Source organism: Paralichthys olivaceus, chromosome 18 (genome assembly GCF_024713975.1).
Source record: "Paralichthys olivaceus isolate ysfri-2021 chromosome 18, ASM2471397v2, whole genome shotgun sequence".
Taxonomy (NCBI): Eukaryota; Metazoa; Chordata; class Actinopteri; order Pleuronectiformes; family Paralichthyidae; genus Paralichthys; species Paralichthys olivaceus.
Window position 1 is genome coordinate 11,173,460 of NC_091110.1, and position 18,989 is coordinate 11,192,448.

The 18,989-nt window shown below is 41.9% G+C and overlaps 3 protein-coding genes and 1 long non-coding RNA gene across 5 annotated transcripts; 3 read left to right on the forward strand and 1 right to left on the reverse strand.

Moving 5' to 3' along the window:
* Positions 1–329: 329 nt before the first annotated feature.
* bspry (B-box and SPRY domain containing) lies at positions 330–9,496 on the reverse strand. Of its 2 annotated transcripts, none has more exons than XM_069513516.1 (7): positions 9,327–9,496; positions 4,110–4,569; positions 3,101–3,199; positions 2,055–2,285; positions 1,900–1,925; positions 1,671–1,795; positions 330–1,518 (listed from the first exon to the last, which is right to left on the reverse strand). In XM_069513516.1, the coding sequence occupies exons 1-7, from the start codon at positions 9,362–9,364 to the stop codon at positions 983–985; spliced, it is 1,515 nt and encodes a 504-aa protein (XP_069369617.1). In that variant the 5' UTR covers positions 9,365–9,496; the 3' UTR covers positions 330–982. The 2 variants fall into 2 exon arrangements, with proteins under 2 accessions (XP_069369617.1, XP_069369616.1); XM_069513515.1 differs by lacking the exon at positions 9,327–9,496 and adding an exon at positions 7,993–8,135.
* LOC138405380 (uncharacterized) lies at positions 4,447–6,908 on the forward strand. The gene is made up of 2 exons (XR_011239112.1): positions 4,447–4,588; positions 6,671–6,908. It is a non-coding gene; the product is annotated as an uncharacterized lncRNA (long non-coding RNA).
* On the forward strand, positions 8,310–14,162 carry zmynd19 (zinc finger, MYND-type containing 19). Its single transcript, XM_020107250.2, has 6 exons — positions 8,310–8,582; positions 10,181–10,240; positions 10,326–10,432; positions 10,879–11,019; positions 11,507–11,687; positions 11,820–14,162. The coding sequence occupies exons 1-6, from the start codon at positions 8,532–8,534 to the stop codon at positions 11,961–11,963; spliced, it is 684 nt and encodes a 227-aa protein (XP_019962809.1). The 5' UTR covers positions 8,310–8,531; the 3' UTR covers positions 11,964–14,162.
* A 1,249-nt stretch (positions 14,163–15,411) lies between these two features.
* Positions 15,412–17,472, forward strand: tmem141 (transmembrane protein 141). Its single transcript, XM_020107251.2, has 5 exons — positions 15,412–15,606; positions 15,743–15,809; positions 16,563–16,646; positions 16,740–16,850; positions 16,969–17,472. Exons 1-5 carry the CDS (start codon positions 15,553–15,555, stop codon positions 17,028–17,030), a joined length of 378 nt encoding a protein of 125 aa, XP_019962810.1. The 5' UTR covers positions 15,412–15,552; the 3' UTR covers positions 17,031–17,472.
* Positions 17,473–18,989: the final 1,517 nt, after the last annotated feature.

Sequence of the window (18,989 nt, forward strand, 5' to 3'; positions counted from 1 at the left end):
ACCGCCCTCTAGTGGTTTTCTGTTTCAGCTACTAAAGTGTCAGAAAGTGTTGAGATCCACTTGTTTCCAAGAAACATCTCTGATTTTATGGCATATTGTAGATAATACCAAAAATATGTTGTAATCTTAAAAAAAGGCACAATTTCTTTCTGAGTTATTTTGCACTTCCAGATTGGCCACTTGTGCGTTTATCCTTTTTTTTCAGTCCTTTTTGTTTTTGTGTGAACCATTTATTCACAAGTCTGTTTCTCTAATCTTCATGCCCCCCCACTGCCCCTTTTTATTAATGTTAAAGAAGAAGAATATAATATAACTTTGAGACGAGGAAATCACAGTTACAGGTTTTTGTAAACAGGTACAACCAACCTCAAACCTTTAATTTCAGATTGACACAAAACTCAATGAGAACGACAAGTATTTATCATTTACAATCATTCTGTTCACATGTCTTCCTATTGAGTGCCATGTTACTGCAAGTAAAACTAAACCCAGCTGTTTCACAACAGAACAAACACAATGCTTTTGATCTCAAAGAAAATATTATAGTAATGAAAAAAATTACAAAATACTAACTTTGTTTAACATAAGAGTCAGAAAATCGAACAGTCAACTTGATGTGTTATATTGTCAGATTACTGAGAATATAACATAACATTTACATTTGTAGTCCTGGATCAACCAGTGTAATCAATAACTCTTTTACATCATTACACAGTTCAAAGTGATTATATAAAGAATCATATTAAAAACATTGTAAAAAAACAATCACTGTCAGGCACAATAGCACAACTACTGCATAATATGATCAACAGACAAATTATCACAACCAGTAAAAAAGCATCTCTAACAAAGACAAAAGAATAAATAGAACTGATGCAAAGTCTGGAGATAAAACAAAGTCTCTTCCTTGCTATTCTTCACATCTTTAAAGTTATTTAGTATTTGTTTGTCATATGGCACAATCTGTGTACTAAGGCGATAGTCAGTGTACTATGGAGATACTGCGGTCTGTCACGGCACACGCCAGTAGCAGCGGGGCGGTGAAGTTTCGTGTGATGCAGTACAGCAAGGTGCAGGAGTCTGGCTCGTAAAACAACAGCGTCTGACTTGGCCAGTCCAGCAGCACGCCGATCCTCTTGGGGGTCCTCACCACCTGCAGGGGCACCTTTTCCCCCGCGTGGCAGAAGGAGTAGTCCCTGTCATAGTGAGACAACACCCAGGACTGAGTGTTGTAACCGAGCCGCGCGTCATTCCCGGAGCCTTTGCGTTCCAGAGAGGCGTAGCAGACCCCGATCTTAAAGGCGCCACTCTGGCCAACGTCCACCATCCAGCTGTGGGTGCCTGAGGACACGGACAGTGAACCCAGTGCGTTGGGCCAACAGTCGAATCGTGCTGGGTCGTACAGAGGGGATTGGCGAGCTTTCTTGTGGAGGAAGGTCAAAGTGCAGGAGTCCTCGGACAGGGACAGGAGCGGGCTCACAGTGCGCTGGTCAAACTTTGAATATGATGATCCATAGGCTGTGGGAAGAAGATTAGGAACATATATATATGAGAGTATGTCACAAACTGCTGCATTACAAAATAACAAAAGACACCATTTAACTACTGGATCTGTCATGTTTGCATGAAGCAACAGGATGATTCACAGCTGAATATAAAAATCTACTGACCATTTGGACCGAGCATCACCGCCGTGGCCCACAGACCCCTCAGCAGCTTGCTGTCACTGCAGCCTGGGTTCAGGTTGAGTTGCTCTGTATCGCAGGGCTCCCCGACCCCTTCTGCCTCCTCCACCCTGACACAAACACACAAACACAGAGATGAGATATATTACCTCTCTGGTACGTCCTGAGCAAATAAAGAAAATATTTACAAGCCTGTCGTGTAATAAAATATTACCTTTCAACTATGTCCTGGACGCTAATCTGAAAGACGAAACAGGAAACAACAGATTACTCTCCTGGACATGAACATAATTCAGTCATTTATGGCCATTATTAGGATTCTGTTATTATAACTTCCCCCTTCCTGCTACAACAACCCAGCTCTCTTACCACTAGCTGTGCGTCAGGAGTGTGCGTGAGCGTGTGAACCAGACGTGAACGTGTTTGTGACAGATTCACCACGGCCTGGCTCCAGTGGGCCCTCTGGGTGAGGAGACACTGTTCCACCCGCTCTTCCTCCCTCTGTACCTCCTCCAGCAGACGCTGCTCCTCTTCCTCCAGGGCCTCCCGTGCTGCGCTGACCTGAGCCAGCACCTGCTCCCTCGCCCTGCTCGCAGATGCCTTCAGAAAGAGACGGGAGAGAAGGAGAAATGCTAAAGATGAGAGTTAGGGGAAGGAAGAAATGGCGTCTTAAACTATTCCCTCTGCAAACCTTCAATACAGAGTAACGTCTACTCTTGACACAGTGCACATGTCTGTGTGTTAGTGATTATCACAGTACCTCCACTAAGGAGATTCTTCTCTGTCTACTTGTTTGTTTGTGAGCAGAATTTTGCAAACAAGTCGTAAATGGATTTTCATGAAACTTGGAGGGAAGTATGATTCGTTTTTCTCTTTTGCTTGAGGTCTGGTTTGCTCTGTTACACTATACATGCACACCCTGCACATCTGACCTCCGCAGACCCATTCTGTTGACAGAGATTAATAAGTATAGGTGCAGTGAAAGGGAGGCAATCTTTGCTTTGTTGCATTATGGTGATAAATTGACAATATCAGCAAACTCAATAGTTATTTCAAGGTATACATGAAGAGTGAACTAATTCTATTATTATCTTACTAATCAATTTACAGTGGTATGTTTCACTATTTTAAACACTAAACAATACATTGACTGATCATATGAAACACTCCTCAGGTTAATTCTTAGGGAAAAAAGTACTTTGTTGCAGCCCTAATGCAACAAGTCTTGTTAGAGGAGAGATAATCCGTATACACCAACTCAGAAAGGTGAGCCACCCAATGTCAATACTTGAGACACAGTGTGGGCACCACTGAGCAACATGTGTCATTAAGAGTTGTTAGCAACGTTTCTATGTGATTATTATTGTATTATTGTGTGTGGTTGAATGAGAGTGGAGTATCAAGGCATTTCTCACCTGGAGCTTTTGCTCTTTGACTATCAGCGTCTGGTCGATGAACCTTTCGATCCTCAGTGCCTGCAGCTGCATTTTCTCACACACATCCACCAGTTCGTTCTACAAACACACACACACACACACACACGCATACACACCACCAGCCCCACCACAACACCTTAATATGATCAGTTGGAGACTCAACAAGAATATCCTGTCTTTTCAAATACCATGCAGTGGAATCAGAGAACAGAGCCATGTGACAACCGTGACACACCCAACAAGGAACGATGAACTAAATACATATAACACTGTTGAAAATTGAATTCCCACATGTTTTTAGTGAGCACTCTTGGCTTATTATCAACTGAAATCATTAATACAGGGGCTGAAATGGGCAGCCGTAATCTGATTGGCCCCTGAAGTGCCCCCCTCCTACCTGTCAGTAGTCTTAAAGACACACTTATGAACAATACTAACAATAAACATGACAATTTATTAAGGAGTTTGAATTTTTATTTAGTCGATAATGTGTGGCTTTGCTTAAAGCTGGAGGGGCTGCAGCACCACCTACTGGCAGGGAGTGTAACTACAAGGGGGGAAAGTTTACTTTAAAAGTTTTATTTCATAAACTTTTTTCAAATAAGATTTTGAGAATAGCAACTGAGCATCTATTTAAAAAGATTGATTAGCTTTTTAGAACAATCAGTGTATTTTCTGTGTAGCTTATCTGACACACATATGTAGAACGTAACGCAGATTGTTTGTTATAATTAAATAAAATGTTAAAAAACAGGTGTAATAGGCTATAACAAAACTGTACAAACTTTCTCATGCATTGATGTTGCACAAATGATGATGTGTAAATTGTGGCCCCCTTAATGGCCCCCAATTTAGAAAATTCCTAGATCAGCCTCTGCCCTCAGTAAAGGAAATATATTTACCTGAACTGTCAAACTCTAAATCAGGCAAAGTCAAAACGACATGACAGAAGTAGAACCGCAGTTTGAGAGTTGGTCCACACACTCACCCTGATCGCTGTGACCCTGGTGGCTAGAGGGGTCACGGTGTGTCCGCGGCAGGAGCCCACTATGGCGCAGTGGGAGCAGATGAGTTTCTGTTCGGTGCCGCAGAACCAGTCGAGCTCGGACTCGTGCTCCACACAGACCTCACTCTCACCGGAGAAGATCCCGGACTCGGTATCGGAGGGAGAGGCTGCTCCTCCACCCCCACCGCCGCCGGAGCTCTTCACCGCGGTGTCCCCCACCACCACTGTCGCCGCCGCCGCCGCTGTCGTCCTGTCCTTGGCACCGCCGCCGCTCAACACGGAGAAAATGGGCTGTTCGCAGTCCATGTTCCTGCTCTCGATCCACGGAGAATCCCCCGGTGGTTCCCTCGGTGAGCGGGAGTTTGTTAGTTCACACGGTACGAGCTCCTCCGACATGACGCGGTAATAACGCAGCAGGTGCAGCAGCAGCGGAGAGTCGCACCTTCACACCGGTGGAGCAGGTGAGCAGAACACGGAAGTAACACGGACACCAGAGGTCAGAGCTCCAGAAACAACTGCTGCTATTGTAAATAGTGTTTCCTCATAACAAACAGGGAAACGCATTCTGAGCAGGAATCAACCTACTATACATCTATATCTATAGATATATAGATATAGATATATAGATGTACATACAAACAAATCTAAAAGAAAGGCAATAGAATGAAAATTGAATTAAGAATGCTGAGTATGTACATTATATATATTTTTTACTGTAGTGGATTGTATGACATGTTAAAGTGCAGTGGCACAGGATGATTGTAATGATATTATGAACATGAATGCATCAGGACTGAAACTGAAGTGCAGTCCTTATCATGTTAAAACTCAAATCACAGGATTTAAACCTATACATTATTGATTTCTATGTCTTTTATTGAGGGTTTAACACAGAAAAAGCAACTCTAATCAACATAGTGTGACATTGTTTAGTGTTGCATCAATGATCTTTCTAAACAAAGTAGTAAAACAGGCCTGTATGTTGTCTTACGGATCAGCATATATGCAGAGTTTCACTGTGTGTGTGTGTGTGTGTGTGTGAGGAATTAGTGCTTTACACTTTCCTTTGACTGACAGACAATAGATTTAAATGTCCATTTTCTGACTATATGATATTTTACTTGCTATTAAAGCAATCTCATATTCACAGACACCAATGTTTGTGTTTGTGAGAGTATGATTAAACTTTCCAGGGTGGATAGCTGTGATAGATACCGTTTCATCATGAGCACACAGGGATGAGAAGTGTGACCACACCTCAGAGAGGAGACAGTTCGGTTAAGCAATAATGAGCTACACCCAGTGTCTGGGGAAGCCCTTTGTTCCAGAGAGGAAAATTAACATCATCTAATGCTAATCTAATATCTAATATGTGCAGTCTGGTGGAAGCTGGAGGTGTTGGTGTGTCAGGTGTGGCACCACAAAGATGATGGTTTTATTTCAGGGGCAGTTATTAAATATCCAGAAACAATCAGAGGGAAATCAGTATCATATAAAACTAACGAAAATAAAGATATCCCATGGAAAGTTTCAAATTTTGTATCCTTTTCTGTCACAGTCCCCTTCTCACACTGAACTAAGATCACAGACTTCTGCAGAAGGACTTCTCAGAAGTCCAAAAAATTCAAAGCACAAGTAACAAACACATCTCCCACTCCTCCCAGCCCCCTCGTCTGTGGGTAACTTGATACAGGAGTTATTGACAGAATCATGCCTTGGGTGGGTTTCCACACATTTCGCTTTGAAACAGGAACAGTAGCAGCACAGGGGTACCATTGTTACACAGTCATGAAAGGCTGTCTTGTCGATGGTAAAACTACTAACACACAAAATATAGTGCAGGTGATCAGATCGTGTGTCAAACAAGAGTTTCCTGTGTTTGTGTTTGGAAGAGAGATCTGAACACAGGAGTCTTACTGGCATCCATCTTGACAGGGATGCAGGAAAAATGATCAATAAACAAAAGAATAAATAATAATGTCACATGTCTGATGAAATGCTTAATATTTCACCCAGTAAAATCCAAACTTGGACATCTATTTTAAATGTACATTATTGCATTTTATTCCATTTATTTGTCTTACTGTGACTTATGAATTTCCCTCTGGGGATTCATAAAGTATTTGTGATTCTGATTCTGATTTACATGTAATTATTTTGATTAATATTATTACATAAAATATAGGAAGTCCCTGCTTGCTACTTTATATTTACCTTGAAAAAATTGAGAGAGGTGGGTTTAGTCTAAAAAATGACGACAGACATGTTTTTTTGACTGTTCATCTTAATGGTGAACTAGATATAACTCATTTATAATGACACACTGATTTCCCTCCAATTATTATTTAATACTCTTAAATAAACCAATTTAAGTAGCCTGAGTAAAGTGGTGAAAGTAGATGAGGGTGTTGAGATGTTGATTCCAGACCATCTTTATCCATTCACATGTAACGTTTTTGAAAAAAATTGGTCTGGAAACACAACTCAATTTTAATCTGGTGTTCTGATCTACCCCTTTTCTCGCTACATCTCTCCACCTCCAGAGGGAGCTCAACCACTTCACTGACTGAGCCACGGATTCCCCTTCATCACTGAACAGATGTGCTGTGATTTTAAATCAAAATGTTGTTGACCACATGACAGAAGTCAGGCAATGGAGATCATTTACACAGATGAATGCACATAGCAAGCTGCTTTAAGGGTCCAGTGTGTAAGATTCAGGTGAAATCAATCTATTGGCAGAAATGTATTATAAAATAAAACTAGTGATGTTTCATCTAACTTGTATGAATTGTTTTTTCTTTACCCTAGAATGAGCCCTTTATATTTATATACTCTATATTTACATGGGGAATGGGTCCTCGCTACGGAGGCCGCCATGTTTTTTACAGTGACTTAGACTGGACAAACTAAAAACCTTTTGAGTTTTTATGACAACTGAAGTTTTCCACAGGTTCTTTTTCATGTTTGGAAGGGGAGGGTCAGATGAGGGGTATTCAGCTGCAACATGCACATTCACAACTAGATGTCACTTAATTCTACACACTGAACCCAAACAGTGGTCACATTTCAGTCATTGCACATCCCCAGTTTATCCTCAGCTGCTATTTTGGATGTGAATGTGGATCATTGTGTTTCTCTCAAGTATTTTGACTTGAGAGTTAATTTGTAGGTTTCTTTTTGACCAAGGACTTTACTCTTCAGTGTGCTGATTGTGCTAAAATAATTTGACTGAAGTCCACCCAGCTGATTTCTTGTTTTTATCAGGGCGTTTGGAGAATATTAGGAGCAGGGTTTATAGAATAATAACCCATGGAGCCCCAGTGGCCTGCTCTCATGTTTGGATGTGGAAATTAAATCCTGCCGTCAAATGATTTAATAAACACAAGATACCATAGCCCACAGAAGCAACAAAAAATAGTAAGTCAGTTAGATCTGAAGAGTAATGTGCTTTGGCTGTGATTTACCCTTTTTAAAGTTCAGAAGGGGAAACAGAACAGTGAAAAAACGAGATTTAAAAATACAGACTCTGAAAGGAAAATGTTTGGTAAAACATAACTCAATAACCAACCCAGCTAAAAGAATCATGGGAATTTAGAGTCAGTCAACTGCAGTTTGTATTCAACAAGACAACAATCACAGGCAAGTGAAGAACAAACACAAGTGTTCACAGGTATTGATGTCTACATCTGATATTAAAACAAAACTTCAGTACTTTCTTTCTCCATAATAGCTATTTAACTGTTTTTGAGTTATTATTCTTTTAAACAGAAGGAAGAAAGACTTGAAAATCTTGTCATTGGTTATGTCTCGTGTACATAAAGTTAAAGCTTTCACGAGTAACTGCATGATGTCTTTTCATTACTCATCTCGTGTTGCCTCCCAGCAGAGGTTGGTGTAGAGACACATTCTCACAGGCCTGCGTCAGGTCTAAATCCACAGTAAACGTCACGAGCGGTGACGTCCTGTGTGATCATTTTAATAAAGGTCCGTGATCCCACCCAGCATCAAACATTTCGCGGGAAAATGGATGGACGTGGTCACGAGAGTGTGATGACGTAGCGCCTAAAAGAGACGCTTCTGGGAGATACTCGTTTTCTATTGGGCGGCGCGGTCGTGCGTGCGGAGTTAAAAAACCTAACGTCGGTTGTGATTGGCCGGTGCGGTTAGCGGCTGGTCGCGCCCCGCCCCCTCCTCAGCAGCTCGCTCGGCTCTCCTGCGCCAGCAGCGGTGTGTGTGTCACCGAGCTGCTGCTGCCGGACAGACCCGGAGTCAGCGCGAACACCCGACCGGTCCACCCAAACTGGCATCGGGGCCGAGGGGCTGCCCCGGCGAGGCTAACACCCGAGCGACGTTCAGGTCGGACCCCGCGCCTCTCCCTGTCACCGCCGCCCGTCCCTCCCGATGTCGGACTTCAAGCTGGGGATCGTGCGGCTCGGCCGTGTGGCCGGGAAGGTGAGCTGGATCTCAGGGCTGCCATGTGCGGCCGGGGGAGGGCCCGCGGGGATCACAAAAGACGCTGGTAAAAACACATTTGGAGCCGAGGAGCCGCTGCTTGTCTCCCGCGTCGATGTTTATCAAGCCTTTGCCGACGCGGGAGCAGTTGAACGGCGCCTATTTTAGCCGCTTTTGAGTGGATTAGAGAAGCCGGCCGTGCCGAGCCAGACTGCTTCTGTGTTCCTCCGCCGCCGCCGCACAGTCTCGCTACCAAGCTAACGCTAACTAGCACGTTAGCGGGTCAAGTTAGCTATGTTGGCTCACATTAAACGATGAAATAACGTCACGGAGGTCCAGGCATGGATTGTGTTTTTGTCATTCCCGGTGTCGGGTGTTGTAGAAACGGTGAAGACGGTTGTTAGCTTGTCGGCGGGGGCTCGTGTTGACGCTCGGCGGGTGAGTTAGCAGTGCCACGCTAGCTGTTATTTGGATTACAAGGGCTGCTCATGAGGAAGCCACCGCCATGCTCCATCAACTGATTCTTTTGTGCAACGTGACAAAGCACCGGCAACACAACACACGCCGCTCTGCAGCTGTGAATATAAACCTGCATTGTGTTATTATCGTTTAATGTGAAAAAACCACGTTATGTGTCGCGTTGTTGAACTACAGCTGAGCGTCGGTGAAGAACCGCTCCTGGCTGCTGGTGTCACAAGACTCTCACACTGGGGATAAACGGTGCAGACAGTTCAGTTCGCCCACCTGCTGAGGGACACTGCTCCTAAGCTGCAGTCACACATCTACTTCACATGGCGTCACGATGGTCGTTTTAGATCCACACGGTTCGCTTTGTTGCAGCAGTGTCACGTTTCGACCTTTTGGTTTGTGGACATCACCTCGGCTGAGTTGAACCATGCTCCATGAGGCTGTAGTGTCCCACCTCCCGACAGAGCCCAGGCTGATCTGAAGTGGTTGAAACCAGCTGCTACTTATATACGAATTTGTTCCATCTCGAGTGCAAATGTGGTTAATGTCAACGTTTTAGATGCTGCCTGCCGTTTGGTGTTCACAAGGTCCATTCAGCTAATTTTCTTGTTGATATGGATCACTTATTTGTACTCAAAAGAGAGACCCCATCTTTTTAATGCCTGTGTTGCAACTGTGACTTAAAGTGCAAGTTCCAGAAGAGGAACGTTTTAACATATCCTCAGCTTCTGGTCTCTGCAAACATGTCACCTTTGAGAAGTTGTGCTGTTTCTCTATTAACTAGGTAAACTGCACAATTCTCAACAGTCTTTGCTGCAATAGGCACAAACCCTCCTTGGGAAGAAGTGACATTTGCCCACCACCCAAAAAAGGGTTAGGGTTGAAAGTAGAAAGATCCTACTCTATTTATGAATGCCTAAGGGGGAAAGTTTTAAATGCATGTAGCTGTTTATGAGACTCTGCTTGTTGCTCATATACTATTTTATAAGTTTATATGGTTCTCACACTGGCTGCGCCTCAAGTAAATATTTTTAAAATATTGGCATTGTGTTAAATAAGACCATGATAATATGTTGCTCTGAGTTGTGCTTTTTACGGGTTTGTCTTATCTCTAAATTTTCTCATTCCAGACGAAATACACACTAATTGATGAGCAGGACATACCGCTTGTGGAAAACTATGCCTTTGAGGTACGTTATTTTTCATCTGCAAAATTATTGTTGAGTTTGATTTTCCCTCTTTTCTGATAATACACTTTTATATTTGTTTTTCTAGGCACGAATGGAGGTAGATGCAGATGGCAACGGAGCTAAGATTTTTGCCTACGCCTTTGACATCGGTAAAGGCCGCTGGGCAGGGAGGCCGCTGCACGAGCTGCTTTGGTAAGTAATTTCTTCATTCAAGTGAACGATAGACAGGTTTTTATTAGGGTATCTGTAGTTAGCGGTCTGTGCTGTCAAACGTTCTCTGTTCAACCCCTCGGGATTGTTCTGGTTGTGATCAACTAAGCACTGTAGCTGCCTCCTCGTCTGCCATCTAAGATAACCTATTTCAGCTATCAGCAAAACTTCAAAATAAGTTGGTATCTTGCTGGTGTGTGATTGGAGAACAATTTATAATTTTTGATTTGCTGATTGGTTGCTGTGAATGTTTTGATTGATCTTTTGTACGGTGAGCACTCATGGTCTTGTAGAAGCAAGCAAGCATCCATCTCCGCATCCATAAATCTATGTAGTGTCACTAGCCATCAACAATGTTGTTGCATTGATGAGCGCCGGTTAGTTTGTAAGTGACAACACTTAACATCTGGATCCATGTCTTGACCCAGGGAGAAGCACAGAGGAGGAATTGCACCCAGTTTTCAAGTCATCCACATCAACTCTGTGACAGTGGACAACCGGCTAGACAACCTGCGACTGGTGCCAGTAGGCTGGAGCCCCAAACCGGAGGAGATCTCCAGCAAACAAAGGTACGACCACAAGTTTTCTCCATAAATGAAACCAGTTTGATTTATGAAGGGCTTTAGGCTGGCCTGTTTCTGTGCTGGAGAAAAATGACTTTATCCTTTAAAACAAACGTTTTTGGGTTTCTTTGTCTTCCAGTCTTCTTAATGGTTTGTTTACTTGAGATATTAGTTAGTAAAATGTTGTAACCTGGGTTTTCCTACAAGTGTTACACGTATCTAAACACATTGGGGGGAAAAAGAAAAAACAAGTCCAACATTTTACTGCACTCATGACCGTCGCAGTTTGATCTGACATCATCGTTTAATGAAAAAATATTGTAAAATAATCCTTATTTAATTATAATCGAGGTAAAAGATTGAAACAATCATTATATTGATTTGAAGTCATATCGTAAAGCCCTTATTCTGGTTAAGCAGTTCTTAAAATTGTGGTTACTTACTTTATATGTTTTGCTGTAATATTTCTCCTCGTATTCCCTTACTCGTGCAGAGAGCAGTCTCTGTACTGGTTGGCCATCCAACAGGTGCCGGCCGACCCTGTGGAAGAACAGTATCTCGAGCTAAGCCGCACACGCTACTACAACGCTAACGGGGAGCTGGTGGAGGAAGAGGAGTGCTCCTGTACCTACTATGAGTGTCATTATCCTCCCTGTTCACTCATTGAAAGGAGGGTATGTACTATAACTGGTATCTTGTGAAACCTGCATGATTTTCCAGTCTAATTGTAACAAAATCAAACGTTTTAAGCCCGTTCACACGTTGATTTGTTTTCTTATCCTGAAATGTTCCTTGTCTTCTCACAGCTCCGGGAGTTCAACATCTGCGGTCGCTGCCAGGTGGCCCGCTACTGTGGCTCCCAGTGCCAGCAGAGGGACTGGCCTGCCCACAAGAAGCAGTGTCGCGAGCGCAAGCGAGTGTTGGCCCTGGAGTCAGAGCCCGAGCGATGATCGGCCTTCATCCTCACCTGGGAGAGGATGGGGGAGAATTGGGGTGGGGGGGGGGGGGGGGTTCAGGGTTTGACTTGTGGGATGGGAGCAGGTATGGAGGGCTAGATGGGGAAATTTGATGACGAGAGACTAATGACGGAGGACAATATTGGTTGCTTGATTGTTTGGAATCGGGGGGGTCCAGAAGACGGAGGAGAGGAAAGAAGAATAAAGCAAAAAGACATCGGCTACTTCCCAGAACTGGTAGTTCTCCATAGCTTGCTTTTCATTTGGATGACGGGGAAAGTGTATTATTATTAATATTATTATTATTTTTTGTTTGTTTGTTTTTGTCTTTATTTTTCTCGAGGGGGGGGCACACCCTCGAGCTCAACCTGCTGCTATGGTTTTGTGTGTGAGGGGGAACAAGTCGTCTTGTTGTTGAACTGGACAAGCTTCTTTGGACCACAGTCGTAGATGGACAGTTGTCCTCATCCACTTTTTCGCTCCTCCACCCAGCCGCTTGGGTGCGGCGACGTCTGTGCGAACGGGGGATTCCGTACCCATCGTTCAAGCTGGTACAATGGGACATGGACCTTTTCACTGTATCGCTCCCTCTCTGACCTCTGGTGTGCACAGCTGCCGTCTTCATGGTCATCGACACCGCCGCCTCCCTGTCTTGTCGCACTCTCCACGCAGCCAACCACGACACGCATCAGACAGATTTCACTGATTGAACCACACTTCCAGTATTGAGTGTGGGTGTGAGTGAGTGTGTGTGTGTGTATGTGTATGTATGCTTGTATGTATGCTTGTATGTGTATTTGCTGCCAATATGTACTGAAGGACATTGAAATGCTTAACATGGTTTACAGGCCGCACTAACGTTATGTCTGTTCTCTTCTTAAAGGGGCCATATTACGCAATTTTAAATTTCATATTTAATCAAACTGGTGGGTTCAAAATTTTCACTGTTCTGTAATAAAAGTAGTTGCCAAGTAAAGGCTTTAATTTTTTTCTTTAGAGGTTTTCTCCACCCATTAGTTATTTTTCAATCACTTTGATTAGACTTATATATACATTAAAACATTTGTGTTTTCAAAATGACTGTTTTAGAAGCTGTTCCTGATGTTCGGTACTGAAGTCAATCTTTTTCCATTATCACAAAAGTTATAAACTGTTAATGAAAATAATTATCCTGTGTTCTCAAGACAAATTTCCTCAATCACATGGAAACTAAATGGAAGAAATGATCTTTACCAAAGTCTGCTCTTCTTCTGTGGTTTGACACACTGAATCCCTCCAGTCAGTCTTACTTTGCTTGGTTTTAACACACGCCTGTCTTCTTCACGGTATTTTCTTGCATCTGCAGGGTTATGGTGTGTGTGTGTGTGTTGTGGAGTTTGCTCTAAGGTTATTTTTTTGAAGAAATTGAGCTATATATTTATTTAAAGCAAGCGGTTGTGAAATGTGCTTTTGTCCTGATGATATTTGAAGGTAAACAGATAATAGAGTGGGGGCCTTTTTGTCACATTTTTATGGATGGGGGAGGGGGACTGAACATTTCATCCCTTGTTACTCAGTTTTGATTTTACTTTTCTCATCCTGAAGAGTCCTCCTGGTTGTTGCCCCTCCAGATGTTCCATGAAAACACTGCACACCATCATCGTCACTAAAATCTTCCATGGGAGCGTAAACTTGAATTACCCCACTTTTGTTTTGTACAGTGGTTCTACAGGCAGAAGCAATTCTTGCTTTTTTCTAACACACAGCAGTCCGAGTGAAATTGTTCTGTTCAAATTTGTCCTTAACGGCCTGCCCTTCCTGTATTACCCACAGTGCACACCTGCTTAGACGTGTCCTTGTGTGTCTTAGGTGAGGAGTCCAGACACTACGCATGTTATTCCCACGTGTACATGCGACCTGTTGATTGTTTCTTATGTGTGTGTGCGTGTGTGTGTGTGTGTGTGAGTGAGAACAGGTTTTCAACACTGCACTAAACCATGGCTCCCATTTTAGCGTATTTGTCGTAGATGGGCTGAAGGGAGGGGTGATTTGGACAGCGTGTACAGATCGTGTCTGGAATCTTTTTGTTTTGTAAGAATATAAGCATTAATCACCTAGAAATAAAGAGCTACAATATGTGAATGGAAGTACAGTTGGGGATTACTGACAGTTGCTTTTCCAATGTAAAATGACAATAAATAAAATGAAACCTCATCTGTTGGACTTGACTATTGATAAGTGTAGGAGGAGAAGAAGATACATCTCTAAATACATGTTTTCCAACTTGCATGATAACTTATTAGTATATGACTATGATTTGTTAATGGAGGGTTTTGTCCTTGGGTAAAAAAATGCAATATAAAGTAAGTTCTGTATATTTTCTATAAGTAAGCTGTAAGACTGCTCTCATTAGTGTACAGTGTTGGAACAGAGGAATAGTTTTACTTTTGACTTGTGGGTAAACTTTCAGTCATGGACAGATCATGGAAACTTGTTTATCAAAAGAAAGTGTCCATCCAGTGTCCTTGTATGCATTACAGCAAGCTGATTATTTAAAAACATGGGGTTCATCACTTTAATCTCTAAAGTCTTAAAGTCTGTCCAATATTTCTTCTGTCTCTTGAATGTAACAAGTGGCAGATGTTCAGCTGCATCAGTCTGGTAACTCGAGCCTCTGTGTTGTTGCTCCTACCTCAGTGGTAGTTGGATTCTCTTCTCTCCAGCTCTCACGTCTTCCTCTTCTTCTTCTTCTTCTTCTCGCTGGACATCTCCACTTTGTGTTCTCCAGATCACCACGGTGTCAAAGTTCAACCGAGGGGGTCACAGAGGTTAGTGTGTCATTGCAGACCTGATTTCTCCACGTAGCAGACACAGGTCACTGCGATAACTTTATTTAAGCTCCAGCTTTCATGTGACAATCTGTTTGCTGAGGCTGTTGTAAGACCCATTAATGGATTAAGATTAATTTACAATGATGGTGATTAAAGAAAAAAAACACATTTGCCCTGACAGGATAATAATGGTGTCTCTAAATTCTAAATTCAATGTGTGAAAAACAGGACCAGATTAACTTTTAAATACCAGGTAACAGATTTAATAATTATCTTCATCCTTTTACAAAGGTCAGGTCAGAGCTCATTTATATAGCATGCAAACAACCACTGTTGAAGAAAGTGATGAACAGGCTTCAAATATGAAAATAGAAGAGTATAAAAACATTTTTAACACTTCTCTTCTGCTCGTCTGAATTCCTAAAGATTCAATTCTCTGCCCTGAACTTCTGTAAATACAGACAACAATGGTTAAGGCTGATTGGGATCATAATTTTTTACTTTACACAGTTTTTGGGACTTTATCAAATGTAACCTGTCAACACCTTTACAAATGTCCTGTAGTGACAGTTTGCAGTACCACCTCCCCTCCTTTAGATGTCGCTAGCAGTTCAAGCAAACTGCTGTAATCTCTCATGATTTAGATTCTGTTCTTGCAAACACGGAAGTTGTATAACATCACAGAGAAGACACACACATGGTTTTATAATATCAAACATTGTCTCAATGACAAACTAACAGCTGCAAGTTTAACGTTAGCAGCGGGAGTAAACATGGTGAATCTCGGTCTGACCAGAGTGGACGATGCGCTGGTCGCCAAACATCCGGTGGGTTTATTATGTTCTGCCTCTTGTCCCCGGAGGACACTGAGTACAGATCACCTCTGTAATATGTGAATATCTTGGAAAACAGTATGTGGATGTTCCAGCAGAAACAATCATGTGCTAAGTTTCTCCTCCTCAGGGGTTAGAGACTTATGCTGCCTGTCAGTCTCGCGCCTTCATGAAGGGAACTGGCAGCTTTGTACTTGGTAAGTGTCATTTCTCATCCACCCGCATTGTCTTATCATTTATAATTGTATTTAATTAATAAAACATCAATTCTAACTTTAGTTTGTTTTATTGTTGCAGTTTATAATTGCACTGCATGTTTTGTCTCTGTCTGTAAACGTGTTCTTTGAAAAGTATTATGTGAATAGTAGTTTATTATTATAATATATTTTTACTATTGTTAGTAATTCCTTTATTCCAGTGTCTCTACATCAGTCCATAATCTGGCAAATCTTCAGATAAATGATTCTGAGGAAAATGTCTTTAGACAAATGGAGAATAAAGACCAAAGAAATTACAGAAATAAAACACGCATTGTTTTGACCAGTGTTCACCACAGGGGGGAGCTGTGCCCTGCAAGTGCTTTGTGGTATCAACCATAGCAGAATGTTTTTCTTCATATGAGGCTGATGGTCACGTTGTTATTTCAGTTTCATTATAATATAAGCTCTGATGTGAATTGTTTATCGCTGCTGTATCAAAAATGCACAAGAGTTTCAAACAAAATTGACAGCAGATTGTCAAAGGTAGACAGAAGAGTAAGTGAAAGTACAAAATAGAATAAATAAATATAATAAAATATAAAACATATGGAGATATGTACAATATATCAACCCTTCCTTCTTGACGGGAAGTTTTAATGTTCGTCCTGCTGCTGGAAGTTTCAGTGAAACAAACATTCAGGTATCAGTGACGTGTTAATGCACCTCATGTGGCGTTTGCTATGTTTGTAGGTGCTGTTGGTTTACTTGCCGTTCAAACGGCTTTACAGAGGAAACTTCCTTATCCTCTTCAGTGGAGCCTGCTCATTTCAATAGGTGAGAGGTGAAACCTTGACTAGACAAAAATGTATTTGCATACAGGAGCGATGTTAATGCAGCCTCTAAGCCTCCCTCCCCTCCCTCTCTCAGTGGCCTCCTCAGTCGGCAGTTATGCAGTGACTCGCTGGGAATCACAGAAATGCTCAGATCTGTGGCTGCTGCTGGAAACAGGAAAAATCCCGGACAGATCACCACCACAGTGTGAGTACAGTGCAGACAGGCTCGCTATGCCAGCTCTGTTCTTCAGTCATGACAAACCAAATGAGCACAGTTCAGAGACATTTATGCTTAAAGTTAATGTTCTCTGTGTTTCTTTTAGTGCCTAAACCAGAAGAATCGAAGGGACCTGGGAAGACAAAATATGGCGACGTAATAGATTGAACATGATCATAAATAAACATATTTAAACTGTATATATAACTGCTGAAGAAATATCTTATGCACAGTTGTCTGATGATGATGCCGATGGTAGAACTTCTTGTCCTTACTTGAATACATGACTTTATTACAACAATGGATCTGTATACAAAGAAGATGCTTTGTCTAACTTGCATGCAGACAGTCAAACCAAAAAGCCTGAAGTACAGAAAAGAAATTCATTATTATACTATTCTGGAGGGAAACTGACGGCAGTACACGTTATACAAATCACAACACAGGCACATACTGGAGACTGGATGGCACCAAACAACTAATCTATGGCACAGAGGACACTGTGCCCCTTTAGGTCACCCATCTGTGGGACATTTGTCACTTCCATCCAGAGATCTATTTCACTTTTCTCTCTTTAATTTCCTTAATAAACCACATGGATGAAGAGCCAGTTTTTTGACGTGGATGTGTTTCCTGAATCAGAAGACCGAATTATTTGGCTTTTTTTTTTTTTACGAGGAATCAGATTTTAAGCTTATGATCCGGTATTATTATCTTTCGGGCATGTTTGTTTGACATGCAACAGAATTAAAGCAGCACTGCCAAGATGAGATATTAGTTGTCGCTGTATACCTCATGTGATCTGCAGAGCTGTGCTTCGGGCCCATGTGGGTTAATATACTCAGTAAATGACCAGTTTTCTTTTTTCAAGCATCTTATATAAACTACACATTGACATGTTTTAATCAAGTTAGCTTTGAGCTACACACAGAAAATCCTTAATAGATAAATAAGTTGACATTCTGAGCTATTAAATGAAAGTCTCAGAGCAGCATAAAATCATTTACTGTTGTTTCTTTCAGCCACTGCACGTTTGCTCGACTGTCTTCAGTTAGGTTATTATCGCACGGTGATTAAACATATATTTTTTGGAATTTGTTGCAAGGATTTTATACGTCACTACAAATTGAATTTTGTTTATGAATAAATAGAGAATTGAGAATGTAGGTACTCAGAGAAGGAGACTATTTAAGAGACTGGAAATCTTCTTACTAGATTTTTAAATCTGTAATTCTAACTCTACTCTGGTGTCTTCTAATAATTTCACTTCATATTATTGAGGTGAGAGAAAGTACCCAGATTGTAACCTATCACCATTACCATAACAACTACAATTCTTGCAAACATAAACGGTTTTGGAGATCCAGGCGCAGCAACCGTCTCCTTCACAAAGACCAGTGCTGATAAACAGATGTTAGAATTCGAAAGTGTTCACTAATGTGTGAAAATCTAGAGTCAGGTTCCATCAATCAGAATCAGCTTCTGTTGTTAAACGTGTTCACAAAAGAAAAAAAGGGATGACTACATTCTGTTATTGGCCTAGCTTAACTCATCTGTACAGTAAGGTGTTCGATTGTCCACTGTGCAGTGCAGGCCATTGAAACAATAGAGTCTTTCAAACATACTTTAACACCTCGAGAGAATGAAGTGGCCAAAGTCCAGGCGTTTGGTTCATGGAGAACAAGCCAAAGAAATTCTGAGCTGTGGAGAAAATCTCATACACAGGAAAGGAGAAAAATGCCTGGATGGGAAATTCTCATAGTAAAGAAAATGTGGATGAGAGAAGATTTTTTGTCGTTGGTTTGATATTCCTTTTCTCTCTCCATCTCTGTGCAGTCTTATTCCACCCCCACTCATGCTTCCTCTCGCTCTCGTCCTCCCCCTGACTGCAATTCAAATCTGATTTAACACCTCCAGGATTTGTAGGTTTAGAAGTCTCTTTCTCTCTCTCTCTCTCTCTCTCTCTCTTGCCTCCATCCAAAAAAACAGGCTCCATGAATTGAATAAGCTCTCAGATCCTTTGTCACATGCACATTGATACGACTGAAGGGAAAGACTCAGAGGAACAGAAAGCAAACAGGAGATAATGAGAGGGAAGATTGCGTGTGTGTTGCATGACAGGACTGA